Raw genomic sequence first — 22,945 nt, forward strand, 5'->3', positions numbered from 1 at the left:
AAAGAATTGAAAAGGTTTTTTCTCTCATTTTTAAGAAAGCTTACCTTGGTAGAACAGTGATCATCTCTAAGAATTGAGATCAAAATTAATTAAACTTGAGTTGTAAAACCAGGGGCTAAAAACTGTTAAAAGAATGGGCAGGCTTGTAAAGGGCTATTGGAACACACTAGGTAGGAATGAGGTCACTCTGCTCTCACATGGGCTGTCTGATTATAGGGGAAATTCTGGTATAACTGAACCATTCTTTTTGCACCAACACAGCTGAGATTACTGACTATGCAAAATCCTTAAATTAAGGGATGCAAGTCTATGTGTAATAATAATAGCTAGCTGAAAGAAGTATGTACTTTCCTTGAGAATAAAGAATTAACAATTGTGAGATTATTCTAAAGTTTCCACATGTGTGTTGTGGTTATTTTTGGAACTTCATTTACCTTCTATGATGGCATTTAAACATTTACCATATCTATATATAGGAAAAAAATGGGCCTTTTAAATTCCTAATAGGAGGAAAAGATGCTTTCAAAAGTTCCTGGTAATACAAAGACAGTGGATAACCTGAGTGTAAATTACCCATTGTACTTCATACTTTGCATACACGAGGATTATTTAAGTTAGTAGGGTTTAGTATGAGGTTATTAAAACACTCTTGCTAGTGTTTAAGTTCTAATGCGGGTATGAGAGTTTCGGCTATGGAAATGAAATGGGTACTCATTGAAGTCTTCTGCGGTATAATTGAATGAAATTCACTTGCACTGTGTTTAATTTGACACACAGTAGCTTGTAAGTGAAATTGTTACTGCAAGGCTGTAGGTTACCATTTAGCATTTCTGTATTTTGAGATGTGCATTTCGGTTATCCCAAGGAATAGTGATGTTTTTCCCTTGTGAATGGAGGTGGAAGATTGTATCAGCTTTGCCCTTACAAAATTAAGGGGAAACTTCCATGTGCTGTTTCTATCGTGTAACAGCTTTATTGTGCATTGCCTATTGATAACTGACATGGTGAAATTTGGCAATATTTCTGGTACTGGTACAACAAATTACATATTTTGTGTGCAATACCAAGTACTGATCAGTGTATTACTAAATCAGGAAGCCCCAATATGGTAGTATAAAATTTTAAAATGTGTTTACTGTGCAGTTGAGAGGGTGCTTCTTATTCCTGGTATTTTCAACAAATAGGGAAGAGTTGAGTTTTGGAATTAAATTTTTGAGGCTTTACATTTGAAGATTACTAGTTTATCCAGTAATTTGTAGAACACGGCAAGAGCCAAAGTAGATAGTCTTTATAGGAAAATTAGAAGCAACCTGTTGAGTATTTAGGATGGGAAAGCATCTGTATAAAATGCTGTGTAGGTTGCTTGGTTCTTCAGTGTCTTGCTAGGGATTTTAGGCTTTTTAAAATTTCTTTTCCTAAGAAGAACAGAGTAGGTTCCTGGTTTAACTCACTGCTAATTTTCTCATCGCAGTTATTTTTACAAAGTATTTTATTTAGCATACTTCTGCTATTTTTTCTAAATATCGATAATGTGAGGTCAGAGATGCACAATGAGTGACACAAATAGCTGTTGATATGTCAAATTTTGTGATGCAGTGGACAGCAGTTTACGTTGGATTGCAACTGAAAATGCTGGTGGTCAGTAACACCAAACACAACAATTAAATTCATTATCTTAAAAGTTAGTGCCTTCTGGTAACTGCAGATGTTCTTAAGTGTTGCAGATTGTTCTTTTACTTGATGTTTACTATCATGATAATTAGCATGTATTATTGTATCATTTCTGTTAGGTAAATTCATGAATTACCAGTTCATGGTGTACTTTTAAAACTTATTTTGAAATTAAGGCAGACAGGAGTATTTTTTTTTAGTTTGCAGTTTTAAAAACTGAAGACAAGATCAGAAGGTAAATCTATACAGTTCTTATTAGGTTATGTTTACAGAGGAAGATGTGAAATTCTACCTCGCAGAACTGGCCCTTGCTTTGGATCACCTTCACAGCTTGGGAATTGTATACAGGGACCTGAAGCCAGAAAAGTAAAGTAAAATGTATTTTACCACTATTACGTGTATTTTGCTTGTTGCTTTGCATTTTCTACTGTAGTGATGTAAAAATATTTTTAATTTTTTACATTGTTTATTTACATAATCTTATAAAAATGCATTTGTGACTAAAATGCAATACTGGTTTGTTAATTTAATGATGGAAGTCGGAGATCAAAATTAACTACTATATTTTAAATGTTATATGCAAACATTCCTGTTTATGTGTATCGGTGAATGTGAATTTTAATTTTCAGCATTTTGCTTGATGAAGCAGGACATATCAAGTTAACAGGTAGGTAATATTTATTAGTACAGCACTTTCTGTGTATATCTCTGTATAAGCTTATAGATACAAACCTAAGACGCATATAGTGATAGTTGTAGCGTGAGGCCAGTACTTAGCTGCTTAGAGAATTTCTTTCTGATTCATATAAAAACTGAGCAATATTACTTCCATTTATAATAATTCTTTATGTACCACTAAGTACTTCTGTTGAAGCATTTTTAGATTACAGGAGACTGTATCAGATGATTTCTTTTACCATATCCTGATGCATTTTCCACAGAGGTTATTTTTCGCTTTGGCTGATCTTTGTATTGATCAGGTTCCAGTATTAGCAGTAATATCACTGTAAAATGCGGAACCTAATTACTGTGGTTAAAATAGAAGAAATATAGATGATAATACAAAAACAGCCATTGAATATGATTTACTTTAAATGAACTTCAGTTCCAATGGTAGTGTTTTAATAACTAAAGTTTAGAAAATTTCTAAGCTATGTCAAGATTTACTGTGAAATGCCTTTTAGCTGAAGATCAAGAAGTTGTTAGTCTCAGCCAGCAAGTTTAAGCCTGCATCTTTTTTTATAAGGGGAATATAAAAGGAACAGAGGTTCTCTTGGTATAGAAAGCTCTTAGTGCAAAATAAGACCTCTTCTAAATTATTATTGTATTTCAGGATTATCACTCTTAAAGGCAGATGAAATTGCAGGGAAATGGTTTATAGGGAACAACTGAAATATGTCTTCTAAGAAATTACATTTAAGGTGAAACTTATCTATAGATCCAAATAGGTAACGAATTTATATTGCTATTAGATTCTGAGTGGGGAAAAAAAATTGTTTAAACTCTTTGAGAGTTGAATGATGTTGGAAATTGTTTATAAAGTGCACTGCTTTAAAAACTTCTGAACAGTACACTTAAATCCAATTCAGTCTTTCGCTTCCTTCTGAAAGTGGGAAGACTGAGGGTATTGTTGATTAGCAGTCATTTCCCCTCTCATAAAAGGGAATGTTGAAAGTCTTATCAAGGACTTGTTTCAGCAAGGCCATTGAATAGACAAGGAAGGAAAAAAGTATTCTGGCATTTAAAGACTTCTTTACTGAACTTGTGATTCACATTGCAGAACTATATTGTCTTATATAACAACATTATTTTTAGTCTGACTTTAATTCATCATTCAGTAATAGCAGAGCATGCAGACTACGATCTTTGAAACTCATTTAATTGCATGCAGTCTTTTGTATGGATAAAGCAGGTAGCAAGCAGAAAAAGATCTTTTGCTTATCTTAAGGCTCGGAATATGTAACACTTCAAACATTGAAGTATTAATATTTTGAGTAGTATTATTGATGGCTAATCTGTAGCTTATAGAATGGCTTTGGTGGCATACAGTAAGTTAAATGTTTGATGCCTCTCTAGATATCTGCAGCTTCTTGTTTCATGAAGCATTAGGATAACAACATAATGTTCCTGAACAGAAGCAAACAAAAGCTGTCAACGCTTTCATTTTGAAATGCCATATACAGTGTTGTTTTTTCCTGAAGTTCTTTACTGGCTATATTCTTGTAATGCTGTTGTTGTAGACTTTGGACTCAGCAAAGAATCAGTAGATCAAGAGAAGAAGGCCTATTCTTTCTGTGGTACTGTAGAATACATGGCACCTGAAGTAGTAAACAGGCGAGGGCACAACCAGAGTGCTGACTGGTGGTCCTTTGGTGTTCTTATGGTACTGTATGCTTCGCTGCTTACCTCGCTTAAAGGTCACGATATGCTGCATATGTCTAAAGTGAATGTGAAATAATGTGTCTAGAATAGGCTTGTCCAGATTTAATTAACAATGCTTGGGTGAGGGGGGCGGGGGGTAGAATTTGATGACCAAAGTGCTACTGAAATAACAAGTAGTTTGAATAAAATTTTACTTTTTACCTGCTTAGGTAAGGAGTACTTACTAGGAACCTGAAAAATCATGCACCTGGTCAGTTTAGTTGTTTTGAATAGTCGTTGTCATAGTGTGAAACTTCAGTTTGTATAGTTATTTTCCAAAAAATAATTGACAAAAAAAAAATGAAGATTTGTTTTAATGGAAAATCAATTGCTTTTGTAAGAGTAAGTTTGAATACTGCTGGAGTGGAGTAGGGTAATGAGTCAGTAATGCTAGCACTTATGCTTTTGCTGTAATGCATTAGAGAATCAAACAAATATACATAGTGGCATTAAAAGTAAAATACAGTTTTAGAACTTACTCTTATTGCTCCCTTCATAGTACAGCAAAGCCTAAAATTAAGGCATGGAGGGGATTTTATTACTCTAAAGTAGCTCATGGCTGTGAAATGTTCCTAATCATCATCACAACTGCCACTGTTATAATGTGAACTAACAATTAAAAACAAAATGTTAGATTTGTGAACTTTTTTGATAATCTCTCTTAAAAGTCAAGTCAGTTTGCCTAATGTAGCAATAGGAAACAGTACAGTACTTAACACTTCGAGCAACTGGGGGAAAAGTGTTGATTTAGATTAACATTTGTTCTTTTCAGTTTGAAATGCTTACTGGTACACTACCGTTTCAAGGTAAAGATCGCAATGAAACTATGAATATGATACTGAAGTAAGTATTTTTTCTTACTCTTTAGAATATCAGAAAACGTAATTTAAATGTGTTTAACAGCTTGTTTCAAATCCTTGTGCTTGAGAGCATTAAAACTAGAAGAGAAACAAAAAAGCCACCCCATTGCACTGCCTCTGTGCACATGTACAATAAATACAGTTTAGATCCCAGACTATGGAAATTCTGTTAAGTATCTGCAGGAATTGAAATCATAGGGATAAACTTGCATCTTCATTGCAGGTGTATAATAAAGATAACAACATTACAGTGAATTGGAACAGCATTACTTGCCATTCATGTTGTTATATACTCTTGCTACTGTTAGAGCATACCTTATTTTGTAAGCAGTAGTTAATCAGGTGTTGCTTTATGAACATATATATGGAGACTGCAGTTACGTGCTCACATTTTCATATTACATTACCTCAGTTGCAGCACAAGCTGTCCAACAGGACAAACTGGGTGAACTGGTGACTTCTGAAGCAAGTTGTTAGGCAAACATGCTCTCATCTTTATTTGTGCTTAGTTAACAAAGACTTTCCTTTGGACCACATGCAGAGCCTTGGGCCTTTTGAGGGGGTGATATTCGAGGAAGGGATGAGAGAGAAAGCTTTCTTAACAAATGGCAGTTTGAATTTATAGAGATACTAACTGTTAAACGTTAGCAATCACTTTAGGGGATAATAGCAAGTTGGAAATAATTCTGCATTTGGTGAGTCTCTTTGGGCCTTGCTTCTGGTAGACGTTTTGGTGTTAACTTACTTGTGACATGAAGATATTTTTGAAATACTTGTGTGTTCTTGAGATAATTGCTTTACTATGTTTTAGCATGAAGTTTGTTTTGGGGTCATGAAGGGAGTGAGGCTTTTGTGTGGTGTGGGTTTTTTATTTGCTTTTGAAAACCACTCACGTAGAATGTGGAACTTTAAAGCTAATGAGTTAAATGTATACACCAGACAAGACTTTAGAGTAGGTCCTTAATACACCAAATTATGCGGTGATGCTTATGTACACTTTTTTTAGTAAGCTAAATTTCTTAGCTTACTAAAATTTCTTCTAAAATTCTTCTTTCTCTTACTCATTTTCTGTTTTCATTTAGGGCAAAACTTGGAATGCCTCAGTTTCTCAGCCCTGAAGCTCAAAGTCTTCTGAGAATGTTATTTAAAAGGAACCCATCAAATAGATTAGGTGGGTTCACTTCTTTGGATCATTGAAATAAAAGTAGGTGGGCTGAATTTCTTATTTAAAGAAAGCAGTTGCTGGAGACTCTTCAAGCTCCAGTGTTGATGGTTGGTAAGACTTGACTTTTGATACCGTTTCATGTTAGCGTGGGTCGTGACTTTCTGGGTTTGGCTAATGGATGGTTACTTTCTTGAACCAGTTACTATTAGCAGCGAGAACAAAGCTGTGACAGTGTCAGAGTAAAGGAGTATTGACACTGTATTTATGGTCTTCTTTTATTCTTGTATGTCTCATCAGGTAGGCAAATGTACTCAATCAAATATTTTATATGCCTCATATAACCATGCATATACAAATTAAGGAAAAAAAAGCAACACACAGTATTGCAGTTTTGTTCAAAGACTTTGCCCTCAAAATGTTTTAAAATTCAGTGTTTTCTTTGTTCAGGAGCTGGTTCAGATGGAGTTGAAGAAATCAAGAGACATCCTTTTTTTTCTACTGTTGACTGGAATGTAAGTAGGAAAGGATCTGAATAAAACTCCTTATTTTTGCCTACCTTGTAGCATATAGGTATTTGCCTCTGAATAGGGTGCAATAAACACTACACTACTGCTGACTTAGATTCTGGCCTCTACTGCAACCTTACTTGGCATCTGGAACTGTATTTATGGTGTAAAGAGTAATCAATTATAAATTGGACACTTAATTGTTTAATAATTAGAGTTGCAGCATTCTAAAGCTTAAATTGTCAGTTACATCATCTGTAGTTGGAGAGCATGCTGGCACTCCCGATGTGCAAGAATCATTCTCTCGAGTAGGTGTCCATCCTGTACAAGCATGTCTCATAACTTCCATGCAGGTCACAAAGCCTCGCTGTGACTACAGTTCTCTTTGACTTAACTGTAGTTAGCTGTAGCGCATTCCTCTCTTATCAGTCATATTCCATGAACAGCTGAAGTGTTGACTCTCATGCTTTGAGGTGATCAGAAGTCTGTACAAGTCCATGGCTGCTTTCTTAATTTTTAACAAGCATGTTGATGTGGGGCCTTTTGAGATGTGTTGCCCAGAAACATTTGCAAAAATGAGGCGCTCTATATCAAATATATCTACCCTGCAAACATGCCTTTGCTGTAATGCCTAGAGAAGGATAGACTCAAGGAATGATGTTGCTATGCTGATGTTACTACACGCAATGCTAGTTACTGCTGTTCTTAACTGGTTCTTTATTTATTTTTAAATTATTTATAAAAAATTATTTTTTATTATTTATTTTTATTTAGCTATGGTGGTACTAATGAACGCTTCAGTATTTTATTTCATTTTCTTTGGGGATGAAATCAGGTCTCTCTTGCTTGTGTGTTCTTGGTTTGGGGTTTTGTGTGTTTTTTGTTTTTTATTACATGTACGAGGTCTGACAGGACAAGAAAAATGCCAAAAAAAAAAAAAAATGTTCTCAACTTCCTGAAATTTGTGTGGGACTTTGACATAATTTGACATGAAATTTTCCATAAAATGAGACTCGTCATTGTAAATGTGACTTATATTGCTGTTTTGATAACAGTTGGCAAAGTGTTTTTCTAAAGCATATCGAGTAAAGGAGAAGAAAATGAGAAGCCTTTGTTCTACTTTTCCTTCCCTCCTTCTGACTTAGTTTAGTAGGTCAGGAAAAACCTGGAGTAGTTTGGGGAACTGGCAGTTCCTTGCCAAGAGGGAAACCTTTGCTTGTGAGAGTTATTTTTATTCTGGGTCCCAGACATAGGCAAAGACTATATTGCATACCTTCCCTTTGGAGTGGGTATTTCTGGGTGGTAACCACTGTCCAAAATAGCAGTGAACCAGATCTGAGGTGACTGATAGAAGATGCACGGTAGCTGTTCTCTGAATAAGCCCAAGATGAACTGGTGATAAATGGCAGTCTGCTACCCTAGCTTAAAAAGGACAAATCTGGTAGGTGAGGAGATTTCAAAAGAGCAAGAGCTGTGTGTTTGACTTGCTTGGTACCATTTCACTTAGCGTTTGAAATAAATATAACTCTGTTTTTGCATATGTAATTGAGTCTCTCTAATTGCTGTATACTATGCAGTTTTTCAGAAAACTGTTTTTAATACAATGACATTTGAGTTCCTTACCCTCTAGCTTGGCAAAATTACATGATGGAAGCTTCATTCACTCTTAATTAAATGAACTTTGTTCTTCTACTTCAGAAACTGTTCAGAAGAGAAATTCAACCCCCATTTAAACCTGCTTCTGGAAAACCAGAAGATACCTTTTGTTTTGATCCAGAATTCACAGCAAAAACACCAAAAGGTAATTGTGCATCTTTCACTTATTAGCTGGTGAGGCTTATGGCACTATAGGGGTAAAATGTTTTTTTTAATTTGGTATTTGTGGACTGAAATAGAAGACTGGAACTGGTCAGATTTGAATTTTATATGTAGTGAAAGATAAAATATGTAAACCCAATACCTTCTTAATAAAGTAACTGTAGCATTTATTATTAATGTACAACCAACCTTGTTCTTTTCTTTTAATTATGGTTTCCCTAGATGTAATGACAAGGAAGGTAGAGGGCAAGTCCTGTTCTGCTATAAGGAGAATACCTGTTAATTTTGTCTTAAATCTATCCAGGCTTCCCTTTTCTTTTATTGTCAATACCTAATGGAGTTTGTTTGAATGTGAGTCTCAAATATTTGGGTTCTCTTATGTGTATCAAGTAACTCCTGAGAAGTTCAGGGCAACACACTCACTGCACTGAGGACCTATACTATTAAATTATTTTCAAAGACATCTCAACTAGTTTCAAGAAGCCTTTAAAATTAACTTTTAACATGTCTCTTAGAAATTTTCCTAGTGCAATAATCTAAGTAACTGAACTTTGGAAGAAAGTAAGTGCTGTTTTTCATTGATTAGTGTATTCACTTCAGATTTTCTTATGTGATTTTTTTTCTCTACTATTGCATCCAACTTTTAAAACCACTTGTCATATTTGTTTGGAGAGTGTCTGTGGTTTTGATAGACTATACAGAATTATCAAGCTGTGCTTATTTTGAAATTTCAAACAGTGAATTCAAAAGTGCACATAATAGAATCTGAGGTAAATTTGGCTTAATGTTTTTTGGTTTTCTGATTTATTTTTTTTTTTTAACTAATTGAATATTTTTGTATTGCTTCATTTCTGCCTTATCTGCATATATACTGCTGAGGTAGCAAAATGTATGGGCACTCTTAGGCAGTCCTTGAACATAAGGTTATGATATTTATTTTGCATAAATAGTGTTGTGCTTCAGTAAATTTCTTTCTAAAAACATGTATTTGTACACTAATTTCTGCAGTTTTAGGTGAAACATAGAAGTACTACTTATGTTGTGTGACGCTGAAATACTGTAAGACAGATCACTGGATAGAAGTCTTAATTCAATGTCTAGTGCTACTTTTGTCTCTTCCCTCAAAATGTTTCTTCTAACATACCTGTACTGAATGTTCAAAAAATAGCTCTGCTAAGCTTTAGTCATGCTAATGAAATGTGTGTTCAACTAGATTCTCCAGGAGTCCCACCTAGTGCCAATGCACATCAGCTCTTCAAAGGATTTAGTTTTGTTGCAACTACTACTGTAGAAGATCATAAAATATCACCACTCACCAATATACTGCCAATAGTACAGGTAAAAGTTATTTATTCGGTAAACCATTTTTCAAACTCCAAAGATTAACCAGTATGTAGTGTTTGCAGTTTGTTCTTTTTTTTTTTTTTGTGGAGGCTATTATAAAATACACATTATTTAAATCAATCCACGGGGTATTTAACTCCAGAACTGGGGGCGCAGGGAAGCAGGATGCTGCCTTTCTGGAGAGAGGATTCAAAAGAGATCATGGGCAAGCAGGAAAAAATCTTTTGCTGCTGGAAATAGTGCATAGGTTCTCGTTGTTTTAGATGACAGCTTGTATGTGTTTGTTTTTTAAAGCAACTTCATGGAAACAGTGTGCAGTTTACTGATGTATATGAACTGAAGGAAGATATTGGTGTTGGTTCCTACTCTGTCTGCAAGCGGTGTATACACATAGCTACAAATATGGAGTTTGCTGTAAAGGTACTTTTAATAAATTTACTTTTGACTTATTGCATAGCAGATGTTTAAAGGCTTGAATTCTACGGTTACTGTAGCTGTTGATATGCAGTGAGAAATGAAAACAGTGTTTTCTTCTTTCACTGAAATTGCATATTGGCTTCTGTAGTTCGTGTTTCTGTGGGTAAACTTGTGGCATTGAAGAACTAATTTTCAAAACTACAGTTTTGAAGCCTTAAAATACTGTATGATGATGAACACACCTGAAGTAAAATAAATATGAGAGCCCAGTAGGTTGGGACTGGCCTGCAGGGAAGTGGTGCTTCAGGCTGTTGAGTGAATTCCATTGTCCACTGGAGCAGGTTAGGCTGCGTTAATGATAGATTTAACCCGTAGGAAGGATAGAACAAGAACTGAGTAAACAGGGATGTGAAGCTGGAAGATGAATTAGTCACAATTAATAAGAAGTAATGAACTCTTGACATTTTTGAAACTGTTGCAAAATTTGTTTTCATGTTACTGTATTTTGCAGATCATTGATAAAAGTAAGAGGGATCCCTCAGAAGAAATTGAGATTCTCATGCGTTATGGACAGCATCCAAATATTATTACTTTAAAGGATGTATGTACCTCTCTCTGCTACCTCTTATTACACACGAGTCAATACATATTTATATATAAATATAGACGTGGGGAGTTTATTGGGGTTTACATTTCCTTTGCATGTCAAAATATATCGACAGCAGTATATATAGTAAAGTATAGAGTATTAAGTGTCCTGGTACTAATATTTTATAAAGATTGCTTAATGAACTTGAAGTGAGAAATGATGTACATGTTAAATTAGAAGAAATATGACTTTTTCAAATAATCAGTTAATGTGTTGGTGATCTGAATCTGAAAAAGCAGTTGCATGTGTCATGTATGTGCAAAGTATCAGCAGCTTAAAATCCTCTGGAGGGGAAGAGGAATAAGGGAGTGATAGAGCTAGTCTCCTCTTACAAACAGAAGTTCCTAGACTGAAGAAATGTCATTCTGAGTCATGATTTAATAATCTATTATCTCAACATCTCACAGAATGACACAAGCTTTCTTTAGGCTTCATGCTTTAAGGCTCTTGAATTGCAGAATTAAATTTGACAGCCCCTGCTGTTTGCACTTTATGTTCATATACGTGAATGGGTGAACAATCTAGTCTGTAATTTTCAGATTTTTCAGGTTCTATAATTATGGATGATCTGGATGAATATGTATGTCTGTATATATGTGTGCTTGTTAAACTTCTTCAGGTGTATGATGATGGTAGATTCATATACCTTGTCACTGAGCTGATGAAAGGAGGAGAGCTGCTTGATCGAATTCTCAGACAGAAGTTCTTCTCGGAACGAGAGGCTAGTGCTGTCTTGTACACTATAACTAAGACTGTGGATTACCTGCACTGCCAAGGAGTGAGTGATTTGTTTTATTCACAGCTCTTAGAGTTAACAAATGCTATTGGTTACGTGCTTTGAGTGGCTTTTTTTTTTAACAGCAGAAAGGAAGATTTGAGTATTTTTCATAAAAGACGATATAAGTGACCCATGTAATTATTCTGCAAGTCCTTCTAACTTCACTTTTACTTATGAAATGGTAGATACTTGTTCTATGCTTGTTTGTGAGCTGGTTATGTTAGTTCCAGTTGCATTATGAGCCAGTATGCTTTTTTATGTGGTTACTGAAATACATTTTTTGTTACTTGAAAGTTAGATAAGTGCATGGAAGTGTTAGTCTCTGGCTTACTATACCTATTGTTTGTTATGAATTGTACAAACATACATACATGCAAATTTTACATCTTTGAAATAATAGATTTTAAAATGTCCTTTTTTAAAGGTAGTGCATCGAGACCTTAAACCTAGTAATATTTTATATACGGATGATTCAAATAATGCTGATTCTATCAGGATTTGTGATTTTGGATTTGCGAAACAACTTCGAGGAGAAAATGGACTACTTCTGACTCCGTGCTACACTGCAAATTTCGTGGCACCAGAGGTATCTTAAGCTGCCATGCATTTTGTCTACACTGGTTTTGATGTATCAAATACTTAATCCTTTCAGTAGTTTTAAAAACAAAACAAAAACCTACCCTGCTAGTTTTCCTTAGATGTGTCTATGAATACTAGTGTATATGTGTTTATTATAAGGCTTTTTAAAAATAGTAGAGTCTACCCTCAAAAATAAGATAGATGCATGTTGAGGATCTTTCTGGGAACAAGAAAGAAACAAGAAATATTGTCAATAGTTACTGTAACCTGTATATTGAACAAGAAACTATAAGAAACTGAAACTATATTGGGACTGGCTTATCCTTCCTCAGCCTGTGTGTGTAGTGGTTTGGGGTTGGGGGGTGGCTTTTTTCTTTTTTTTTTTTTTTATATATGAAAAGTCTCCAACTTCTTTTTTTTTTTTTAAAGGTTCTCATGCGACAAGGTTATGATGCTGCTTGTGACATATGGAGCTTGGGTGTTCTTCTCTACACAATGTTGGCAGGGTGAGAAATATTAGCTTATTTTGTTTACCTAAAGTTACAGCATGCTGCACAAATCCATGCTTCTATTAAAATTGTAAGATATTACCTCACTGGTTTGAATGCAGAATAACAAAGACTCTGAAGAGGAACAGGAAGCTGTGAGTTTATAAATTTGAACATAAACAAGGCTTATCTTGCAGGTAGTTTCGGGTCTTCTCTCTCTTCCCTAGTACACGACTAGAGGATGCTAAAGACTCTCCCTAGCTTAGGGGAAAGCTCTTAATCCTTAAAACCATGTGTTGGTTTTCTTTTTTTTCTTCTGCCCCTTGTTCTCCCCCCCACCCTTGCAGTCCATCCTCTTGTATCTCTTTCCGCAGCCTTGATTCATGGCCCTTTTACAGAATGAGCTGGCTTGTAATCTCTCCAGTTTTCTAAACTTCTAAACTTTCATCTAAGCTTTCATTAAGGACTAGAAAGTACTTCAAAAATTAATAGCGTTTATCAATTTCTGTACTGACAGGTTAAGTATTTTTTTCCATTTTTATCTATAAATACTGTCTTTTGGAAACCTTGATCATACAGTACTTCTCCCTGTAAAATAACTATCGCCACTACAGTTTTGTCATCAAAACTCAGTTTTCTGTATTATTTATATGCAGTTATGCAGATCTTGGGCATTACACTGCCTGCGTGTGTAAGAAACGTTTTCTGAACAAAAGACACAGCAGGTAACAAGTAAGGGAGAAGATTGGTCCAACTTGGTTTTCTAGCTTTCCATTTTGTTCCCCTTAAGCTCATCATCTGAAATACTACAACTAAACTGGTTGGGATACTTCCTAAACCTTTGATGTTGATTGACTTCTATGTAAAGCTTTCAAAGTACTAAGATACAACACATTAACGTGTAGTACTGATTTGATATCTGATGGGTGTTATGAGTTAATTAATTTGATTGAGATTTTAATTTTTTTTTAATTAAAACTAACTTGGTACTGGTCTATGACCATGGGAGATGCCAAAACATTGTACTACTTCTGATCCTGTTAAAAGGTGTACTTTTGAATGTCTAAGTGAATGACTAAAAAGTCATTAAGATAGGGGTTTCAGACTTGCCAGGTGAGTTATTTTGTTCTTCACAGTTGGATTTGTAAGGAAAATAATCTGAATTTACAGGAAAGCCAGTAAACTATTAAAAGCCTCCCAAACCAATAATCTTGTGGTTTAAGCCTCCCAAACTCACTTAAAAATAAATAATAACAAATCTTGATTGATTTGTCTTGCAGCTTTTCCCACAAATTGTAGATGTATTCACATATTGCTCATTCTTTGTGAAAATGTATGTACATACCCCAAACTCTATATTACTCCAGCTTCATTAGACCGTTCTGTTGGGGTACTGTTCTAGGTTTGGATTACCTAATTGCTCTGGCTGTCTAACATAATTTTTGTTTATGAATCATTTTCACTTGATTTGAAAGTCTGCACTAGTTAGAATGTATTATTAAGATACTTACTTAAAACATCTTGTTAATCTGTATTACTATTTATTCTATTTGAGTAACAATTGAGTAACAATTATGGGGAAAAAGAAAATAATAGTTTCAAAGATGAAATGCTAATTAATGTATGCTTTATTTGATAGTATAGAGTGTGTTACTGTCAGTACTTGTCAGAATGATTTATGAGGTTTTAACAACTTCTTTAACATTTTTTTTCCCTTTCAATAGTTACACTCCATTTGCAAATGGTCCTAATGATACTCCTGAGGAGATCCTGGTACGAATAGGCAGTGGAAAATTCTCCTTAAGTGGAGGCAACTGGGACACTGTTTCAGATGCAGCAAAGGTATAAATGTGTGTTGTGTTTTTTCCTGGTATTTTGTAGAATTCGAACAAACATCTCTTCAGTGCCATGAAACAGACTAATCTAACACACAAGTTAGCTAGTCTTGTCTGCAGTTTATTGCAATAAAGGTCACCAACATCCTGCTCAAAACAGTGTCAGCTCATGATCAGAATAGGTAGCTCAGGGTTTTATTCAGTCTGATTTTAAAAACCTCCAAGGGTGAAGACTATACAACCTGCCCAGGCAGCCTTCTCTTGACTACCTTAATGAGGAAGAAGCTTCTTCTGATTTAAAGCTGTAACACCTCTTGTTTTATTTTGTCCTCTGTCTCCATTTCTTTGGCTGTGCTGGCTGAAAGAATGCAATCATCTCCCTCAGTTTACTTTCTTCTTAATCTGTACTTCTTGTTCAGTTCTCATTGCAAACATGACAGGTGTGCTCTGTTGCTTCACCCAGGTCATTGATACCCATTTTAGGTAGGATGGGTTCCTGTATAAGCTTTCCTAATCATTTAATTCATTGTTTATATTGGACCAAAACCAGATGAATGTGGTATTACTTAAGTGGAAGGATGTCTTGTTACATTAGTTATAGTAGCTGACTAGTTTTTGTATTAATGTTTTTTTCCTGTAGTATAGGCTCACTCTTTTGACTTGTTTGACACTGAAGTTGTCAGGTTTTTGTATTTTTGTTACTACTTTCAGCAATTAAACTAATTATTTGATATATATCTTGATATTTTTGCAAATAGTCTGTCAGCTTGATTATGCTCCTTTGTTTAAAGATGCTGTCATGCACCACATATCAATTGCTGTATGCATTTTCAGGGTTTCGTGTTGGCCTACTCTGTAGGTATCTTAGTCACTATTTTTACCTTTCATAAATCTTGGTGTTAGTATTAATTTTTTTTTTTTTTTTACCTAATCCTTTGGGACTGTTATTTGTTCATCCCAATAGGAGTGATTCAGAATACTTGTTGGCTGATTCTGTCTTAGCACAAGTAATTCAATTCTGCATAGTCAAGAACATTTAACATTTTGTACCTAAAACAAAGGGAACATTCTGTCAGCTTGTTCATATTTTGTTTTCTTTCAAGCTATTCCTGTCTTTCTGTGTACTTCCCATCCAGCTCATCTTTTGACCAGCACTACAATTCCTAGCTTGTTACTAATGCTTCTAAACAGCCAAAAACAAATGTTCATTCTTGTTTGGTTTTACTCTTTATATATCTTGAAGGAAAAAATCTTTGGTAGTATATAACGAATATGTGTGTGTGTATATATATATATATATATATAATAATATATATTATGCTGCAGCATATGTAATATGCTGCAGACCCCAAGTGCCTAGTAGGAACGAGGAAAGGTATTTGCCAATAATATTCTTCCATAAGCACTTTCTGTTAGATTTTAATACTATTTTTGGTCTTCTAGACATGTTATAAACAAAATGAAATATGAAACATGGAAGCAACAGTAAGTTTCTTTACAATAAAGGCCTGCTCTGTTAAACTGATTATAGTACACCACATTGTTTTCAGACTTCTACAGTGTCAAGGCACAAAATGATCCAATTTATCTGCTGCTTTGTGTGTTTGCATTGTTTATCCCTGCCATATAAGATCCTTTTTAAAAAACTGCCATAATTAATGCCTTATAGTCTGTATTAAGGTTATTTTAACTGAATGGTATGTGTTTGTTGTTTCTTATCTAGGACTTGTTATCACATATGCTTCATGTAGATCCGCATCAGAGGTATACAGCAGAGCAAGTATTAAAACATTCATGGATAGCGTGTAGGGACCAGTTGCCTCATTATCAACTAAACAGGCAAGATGCACCACATCTAGTAAAGGTAAACCTGAATATTGCTTGAGCTGATGGATGTGCAATGGTTTGGGTCACCTCTGGAGCTACAGGCATACTGATTTTTGTGCTTAGCTTTCTTTTCTCTTTGCTAGTATGTACATCCTCACTTAAGTTATATAAGCAGACAAATAATCAGTTAACTTTTTTTTTTCGACTTCTCTTTTTGTTCCTTTTGTGCTTTCAAAGCTTAAGGTAGCTTTGGCCATACACGAACCAGCTCAGACAGTTATTTGAGACTTCCACAGGTGCCCTAGCATGCTTATTCAAGAAATTCAGGCATTAAAACAGGCTCCCCAGGGAAGTGGTTTTGGCGAGCTCAAGAAGCATGTGCACAGCACTCTCAGATGTTTTGATTATTTTTTTTTTTGTGTGTGTGTGTGGAGCCATGAGTTGGATTCGATGATCCTTGTGGGTACCTTCTGACTCAGGATAGTCTATTAGTCTATGATTCTATGAAACCTTTGGAGATTTGTTTCTAACTCTATTACAGTCTCCTGACAACAACAACAAATTAGCAATCTAGCTACAATTTTTGTACTTTTATCTGTTTGTTTTTTATCTATGATTCTGACCTGTGATACACAAGCAAATTCTAATATATGCAAACAGCTTTTAAGACTCCATCAATTTTGTAGAATTAAAAAGCAAAGACCTGTGAAAGCTAGTCTTAATTATGTTGTGTTCATAAGTCAGGACCTGAATAGCCACTTAAGTGGCTATATTTGATAAATCGATGCTAATATTGCTTGGAAGATCCTGATTCTGACCCACATTAAGAGGTTACTGCTACATCTAAGGTATGTAGAAGAACTACACGGTAAAGAAAAAGATGTCATACACCCATGCTTAGAAATCTGAAGGATTCAGTAATAAATCTTTTTCTTTTGAAACAAACTTCATAAAATGTGACCTACTGTAAGCCCAATTTTTATAGAATTCTGTAAGAATTTAATATTGAGTTGTTTTATTTTATTTATTTTTTTTTTAAAAAGACTTACAATCTTTTATATGATTCATTGTTCTCTAGGGAGCCATGGCTGCTACATATTCTGCACTGAATCACAAGACATTTCAGCCAGTGTTAGAGCCTGTTGCAGCCTCGAGTTTAGCTCAACGACGGAGCATGAAAAAGCTAACATCTACAGACTTATAGATCCACTGGGACACCTTAGCAAACAGAAGCAAGGGGAAAATCCAATAAGTGGCTCTACTTTGCCTGACCTGTGATCAAAAGGCATCTATGGTTTCCTGCTACACTACTTGAATTCTGTAAAAGTCCTTTTTTAAAAAAGAAAAAAAAAAATCCACAGGTTCATACTGTGTTGTTTTACAGGCTGTATCTGTTAAATTAATTTAACATCAGGTACACACCATAATGAATTTCTCTACACTGTCCTTTAAGAGATCTGTTGCAAATATTATTTCGCATTCTGTATAGTTTTGCTGGGTTCATTTTAAAATGGTTTAGGGGACCGTTGTCAATGACCAAGTTGTACATAAAAAAGTGTCAGTGTAAGGTTTTTTAATTTCTTCACATATTTAAATCCTGTTGTGAAGGACAAATTCTTAATTTTGTAATTGGACACTTAACTGATTCAACTTAATTCACTTTTTCATTACTTTTATGAAAAACTGACTAATGTATTGTGCCAATATTAAATGCATTAATGCTAATTTGGCAGGTCTGTGTTTGCATGGTGCCAGTAACTGATAATTTTATGTGGAAAATATAAACAAAAGCAATGTGTAAGGTCCTGCACTTTACCTGTAAAATCAACTTGATCACTTGTGACCTGAAAGAAATGCTGGTTAACTAATGGCCTCTTACAGGAAAATGAACACTTCAAATTATTACCATGAATGGTACTGTGTCCTGCACTGAGCTGGAGAAAGTACGTATGTGTATAAACAGTCAAAATTAAGGATTGAAATAACATTGTTATTTTAAGACAACATCATGCAATCCAGTTTTGTTTAAAAAAAAAAAAAATTATATTGTCTATCCATTTGTACAGTGGCTGTATTACTGTTTCCTTGGCAGATGTTTCCACTGAATACATGTATATCCAATATTAAGTATGTTTGGTGTATGAGACAAACTGACACTTTGTTATAACAAACTTGGCATGTGGATTTTAATTTTATTTATTTGATTTTTATAGAACATTGCTTTTATCTGAATCTCTAGCCGCATGTACAAATACTACAGAACATAAATGCAAAATTCTATTTGCCTAACTGTAGGGGTAGCTTGGGAAAATAAATAAGCCTTGCAGTGTGCCCAGATAAGGGAATTTTGACCAAGAAATTTCATAGTTATGGGCAAGTTACTGACAATATCCCGTTGCCGGCACTCACTTGTTCTCTCTGTCTTGGTGTTAGGACTTCAGCTCTTTCTACGTGCTGTGATAGACAGGAAACAAATCTCAGGGCCAGAATCACCTTTGAGTTTTCTGACTCAAAACCAGTGCTGACTTGCATCTGCTCATAGACTGGGAACTAATACATTCAGAGATAATAAGCTTAAAGTAAAATATTTTCACAAGTTGTAGGCATTACTGTACAATTGTATTGACATAGTAGGATGGTACGCATTTTAAACATTAGGTAAGTATATTAGTGACCAACAGTTAGACTGTGAACAGTTGGGGAATGCAAGTGACCAAAAATTGTAGTTGACTGATTTGCTGTCATTGAATTTCCTGTTCCTGATAGCTTTGGCAAATTACAAGACATCTACGATGGCAGAACTCTGCATTTTGAGACAGAAAGAAAAGGAAGAAAAAACTTTCCGAAGAATTCTGGCCTAACTGCCAAGAATGGCAATAGTAACTCAGATCTTAAAATGCAGAGGGTGCTGGCTGGTTTTTGCTTATACCTGTGAAGTACTTGGTGTCACTGAAAGTACTGTTAGATGAGCTGCTTTCTTCTGTTGTGGTGGGGGAAGATGGAAATTATCTGGCCAAATAGTTAGGTATGAATATATGTAAATTTGAGACTCAATGAATATAGCAAACATAGGTGTGCTATTTGTATCATGCAGAACATACCCCATACTAAATTTCTTGAGTGTTTGATAGATGTTGGAAGCATACTGGGGCAATTTGTGCCTGATTTTGAGGTGCCTGTTTGAAATGCTTGAAAGCTATCAAAGAACACGACTGCTTCCTGGAAAGCTTATTGTTTAGTACCAAATCTGCGTCTTACGCAGTTGGTTCATCCTTTTTATTATCAGAGACCTTGGCCCAGAAGTATGTGTGTAAACCTCTTATTTACAGTCTGTAATTTTGTTCGTCAACGTATAAATAACTACCAGAAGAATTTGAATTCACTGAGTAGAGAGGGGTAGAATAGATGTAAAAAAATAAGCTACCTTGACCAAGGTCAAGGTGTAACGTGGGTTGTAATGCACTAGGAAAAACTGCGTTGGTAGAGGGTAATGCAAGGAATGGAACAGAACTAAAATGTCAAATTTGAATTGTCTTCAGCTTTCCCGTAAGGTAGCAGCTGGTCTTTAATGGCTTTATTCATGAATCATTTAACAGTGTTTATATTGGTATTTTCTTTTAGCTTGCTTAGAAGCACCACATTATAAGCACCTTAAAAGCATTTTGCACAAATACAGTTGTAAGCAGCTGAAGATACTCAAGTTCTTGTCAAAAGAAAGGTGGTAAGAAGAAATATGCGCAAACAAGATGGATATTCTGATTCTTAGCAAAGAATTTTAAACATAAGTTTATTCCTGGTGTGTTTTTATATCATTACTAGCCTTTAGTGCAAATGGTACTCCCGGGGCAAAGGCAAGGTTTCAGTGACTGCAACATTAACAAGTTGTCTTATCACAAGGAAAACATATGGACAAACATCTTTCTGATATCTGACAAGACCAGCGTATTCTGGTATGCCGATTTTTAATCCTTAAATCACTCGAGGGAAAGAACTTAACTTGCTATGAATATTTCAGCATATCTGTTTTGAAACGTTTTGGATATACGGGGATACAAAAGAGTTCTTACACATTTACTTCTAATATGGTATTTAATGATTATCTTTGATACTTCTGTTGTAACCTCATATTTTTTTCAAGCTCAGATTTTGTTCAATCAATTATTAATACTCATGAACAGATGATGCATTATCAGTTCAGTGTTTGAAATGGAAGAACACTTGAACATGCTCTTGGTTGGAGTGAAAGGTTAGCGTAATGTTTCATTTTCATATCCTCTCTGCACAGTTCAAGACTAGTTATGATCATACTATAATACAAACATTTTCTTCTTCACTGCTCAGATATTTTGGGTGTGATCTCTGTTACTGCCAGCAAAATGACATCTACTCTTATTTTGATAATGGCAGTTATAAGTGAGTGCTAGCTCTCACTAGCAGTCTGATATGGTTCTCACTGAAAGGATTAGATACCTACAGACCTGAACTGTAGCTGGAGCCCGTACTTGACGTATCTGCTTCTTTTTCATTAGCTGGGTATTGCAATTACTATCTTCAGTTTTTCTTTCGCTGAAAACCAGAGAACTCTATTGTATTCCTGTATTTTATTCAAAAGCTACACAGTGGCATCAACATCTGCCAGTGGTGCATAATGAAGAGTGCCCATACCAGCAAACATTAGCGTGGGTAGATTCACTTAAGCTGCTGTTCTGTGGCTTGTCTAAATGCTGTTGTTGTGTATTTTTCCCATTATGCTTGAAACTAGTAAATTCTTCTTGACCCTGTAAAGAGCCTAAGGTGTAGGTGGTCTAAGCATACTTCTAGTTGAGGCCCATGTTCCATGGTTTTAAATGTTCTGCTAGCATTCAGAGAAGGCATCCAAATCCTTACCCAAGTCAGTCATACTGAGCTTGAATTGTCTTCCGTGTTTTAATTCATTTTCCAAAGCTAATCTTAATATATGTATTGAAGAAATTAATATGTCCAGTAGTTAAAATTACATCTAGCAAAGCAACAATTGGAAGTTACTTGCAGTATACACTGGTCATTTGCAGTGACAGATGGCTGCATCTAGTGTTCTCTCTGCTGTCAAATGTTGCAATTAAAAAGTTAGGAGAGCTTATAAGGATTGAGTTAAATGAATTACATAGTAATATAGTAATTATCCTGATTCATATAAATGAAATAAGGCTCATGCATCAATGCAATTATGGGGTTTTATGTACTTCTGTAGCACTTAAGTTTTTAAATCCTACCAGAGTTGAAACTTTCCTAATGTTTGTGGGAGGGAAGGGAGGAGCAGATTTCAGAAGGCTTCCTAAGCCATAATAGGGTCCTTATGTAATGCTATCACAGCTCTACAGGTTTTTTTCAAGCTGCTCATTGAAAGTTCACTTGTTTTTTTTTTTTTTTTTTTTTCTTGAGTATGTATTGGTATACCTATTGGTAACATGCATACCCTGTTATACACCATGTACCATCCTTCTGCATTAACTTCTCTTTAGTTAAGTACCCTCTGAATAAATTTTGTCCCTACTTCAGTGTATTTTCTTAAACGTTTACTCCCCCAAATTATTTTGTGGATAAGCTTGTATTTTCACTTGAATAGAACAATACAAATCCAAAGCAAAACAAAAACCAACACCCTAGTGTATAGGTATAAAGTTGATTTGAGTATTACGGTATCTTATGTAAATAGAAGTTGCTCACCTGCCCCCTTGCTCCTCCCCGTTAATCGGTGACAGGCTTTCTTGAGATTTTCTTATATAAAGAAAGCAATTTTACTTTGAAAGCTTTAAATGATAAATGATCTTTGATTATGTCTCTTAATAATTAAGATTTGGGAGATAGCCTATTACCTATAATGAGTTTGAATAACATTGGATCTGGGTTTGTGGGGTTGTTGTTTTTGCGTGTATATGCGTGAGGACTGAAAACATGCTCAAGGCGGATCTCCTTTGCAGGACAAAGTGTTCCTATTTTGTATGTTTTGCATTAGGCTTATGAGCAGCATTTGCTAAGTAATTGCAGTGTCATAATATCCCAAGCACTTTGGCATCTTGCACTGATACTCTGATTAGAGCTAAAACTATTCTGGCACGTGACTGGCTATAAATCTCAATATACAAAAGGGCATTAATTGAAAACAGCGTGCAATGAATCACATGCTCTCTGAGGTACTTCAAAGATGAAACTATACAAAAGGTCCCCGTTATCAGATATTGTAACTGTCATTTCTTTCTCTAAGCATATTGTGGATTTTGTATCATATTGTATTTATTTCATTTAATTTTAAAAAATGTTTTCTTTAAAGCTCTGTATATATTGACATTAAAGTTTGCATTGTACTACGTTCTCTTCTCCTTGTAAGGCTGAATCTAGTAGTGCATTGTATGGTATGTTGTCTTTCTTTGCACTGTGCTGCTAAAAGATACTATTGCCTTGAATACGACATGCCAAAGACAACCTCAAAATTGTATTTATTTTTGTTAAACTTTGTGAATAATGATAAAGGTACAGTTTTAAATAGCTGGCAGTTCCTTGAGTACTAGAATAAAAAGGTTGCAAATTCATAATATTTTATAATTGAC

At 35.0% G+C, this 22,945-nt stretch overlaps 1 protein-coding gene across 1 annotated transcript in view; it reads left to right on the forward strand.

The window, feature by feature from the left end:
- The window catches only part of RPS6KA6 (ribosomal protein S6 kinase A6), a 41,073-nt gene extending 18,366 nt beyond the window's left edge, over positions 1–22,707 (forward strand). The window contains exons 7-22 of the mRNA XM_032196034.1: positions 1,931–2,037; positions 2,301–2,338; positions 3,912–4,054; positions 4,865–4,935; positions 6,035–6,123; positions 6,565–6,629; positions 8,322–8,424; positions 9,655–9,779; positions 10,080–10,205; positions 10,714–10,803; positions 11,471–11,629; positions 12,054–12,215; positions 12,638–12,714; positions 14,421–14,538; positions 16,255–16,395; positions 17,437–22,707. Coding sequence (XP_032051925.1) covers positions 1,931–2,037; positions 2,301–2,338; positions 3,912–4,054; positions 4,865–4,935; positions 6,035–6,123; positions 6,565–6,629; positions 8,322–8,424; positions 9,655–9,779; positions 10,080–10,205; positions 10,714–10,803; positions 11,471–11,629; positions 12,054–12,215; positions 12,638–12,714; positions 14,421–14,538; positions 16,255–16,395; positions 17,437–17,562 — 1,740 coding nt within the window. The 3' untranslated portion in view covers positions 17,563–22,707. The remainder of the gene's footprint in view (positions 1–1,930; positions 2,038–2,300; positions 2,339–3,911; positions 4,055–4,864; positions 4,936–6,034; positions 6,124–6,564; positions 6,630–8,321; positions 8,425–9,654; positions 9,780–10,079; positions 10,206–10,713; positions 10,804–11,470; positions 11,630–12,053; positions 12,216–12,637; positions 12,715–14,420; positions 14,539–16,254; positions 16,396–17,436) is intronic.
- The last annotated feature ends 238 nt before the right edge of the window (positions 22,708–22,945 follow it).

This window comes from Aythya fuligula, chromosome 13, assembly GCF_009819795.1.
Source record: "Aythya fuligula isolate bAytFul2 chromosome 13, bAytFul2.pri, whole genome shotgun sequence".
Classification (NCBI taxonomy): domain Eukaryota; kingdom Metazoa; phylum Chordata; class Aves; order Anseriformes; family Anatidae; genus Aythya; species Aythya fuligula.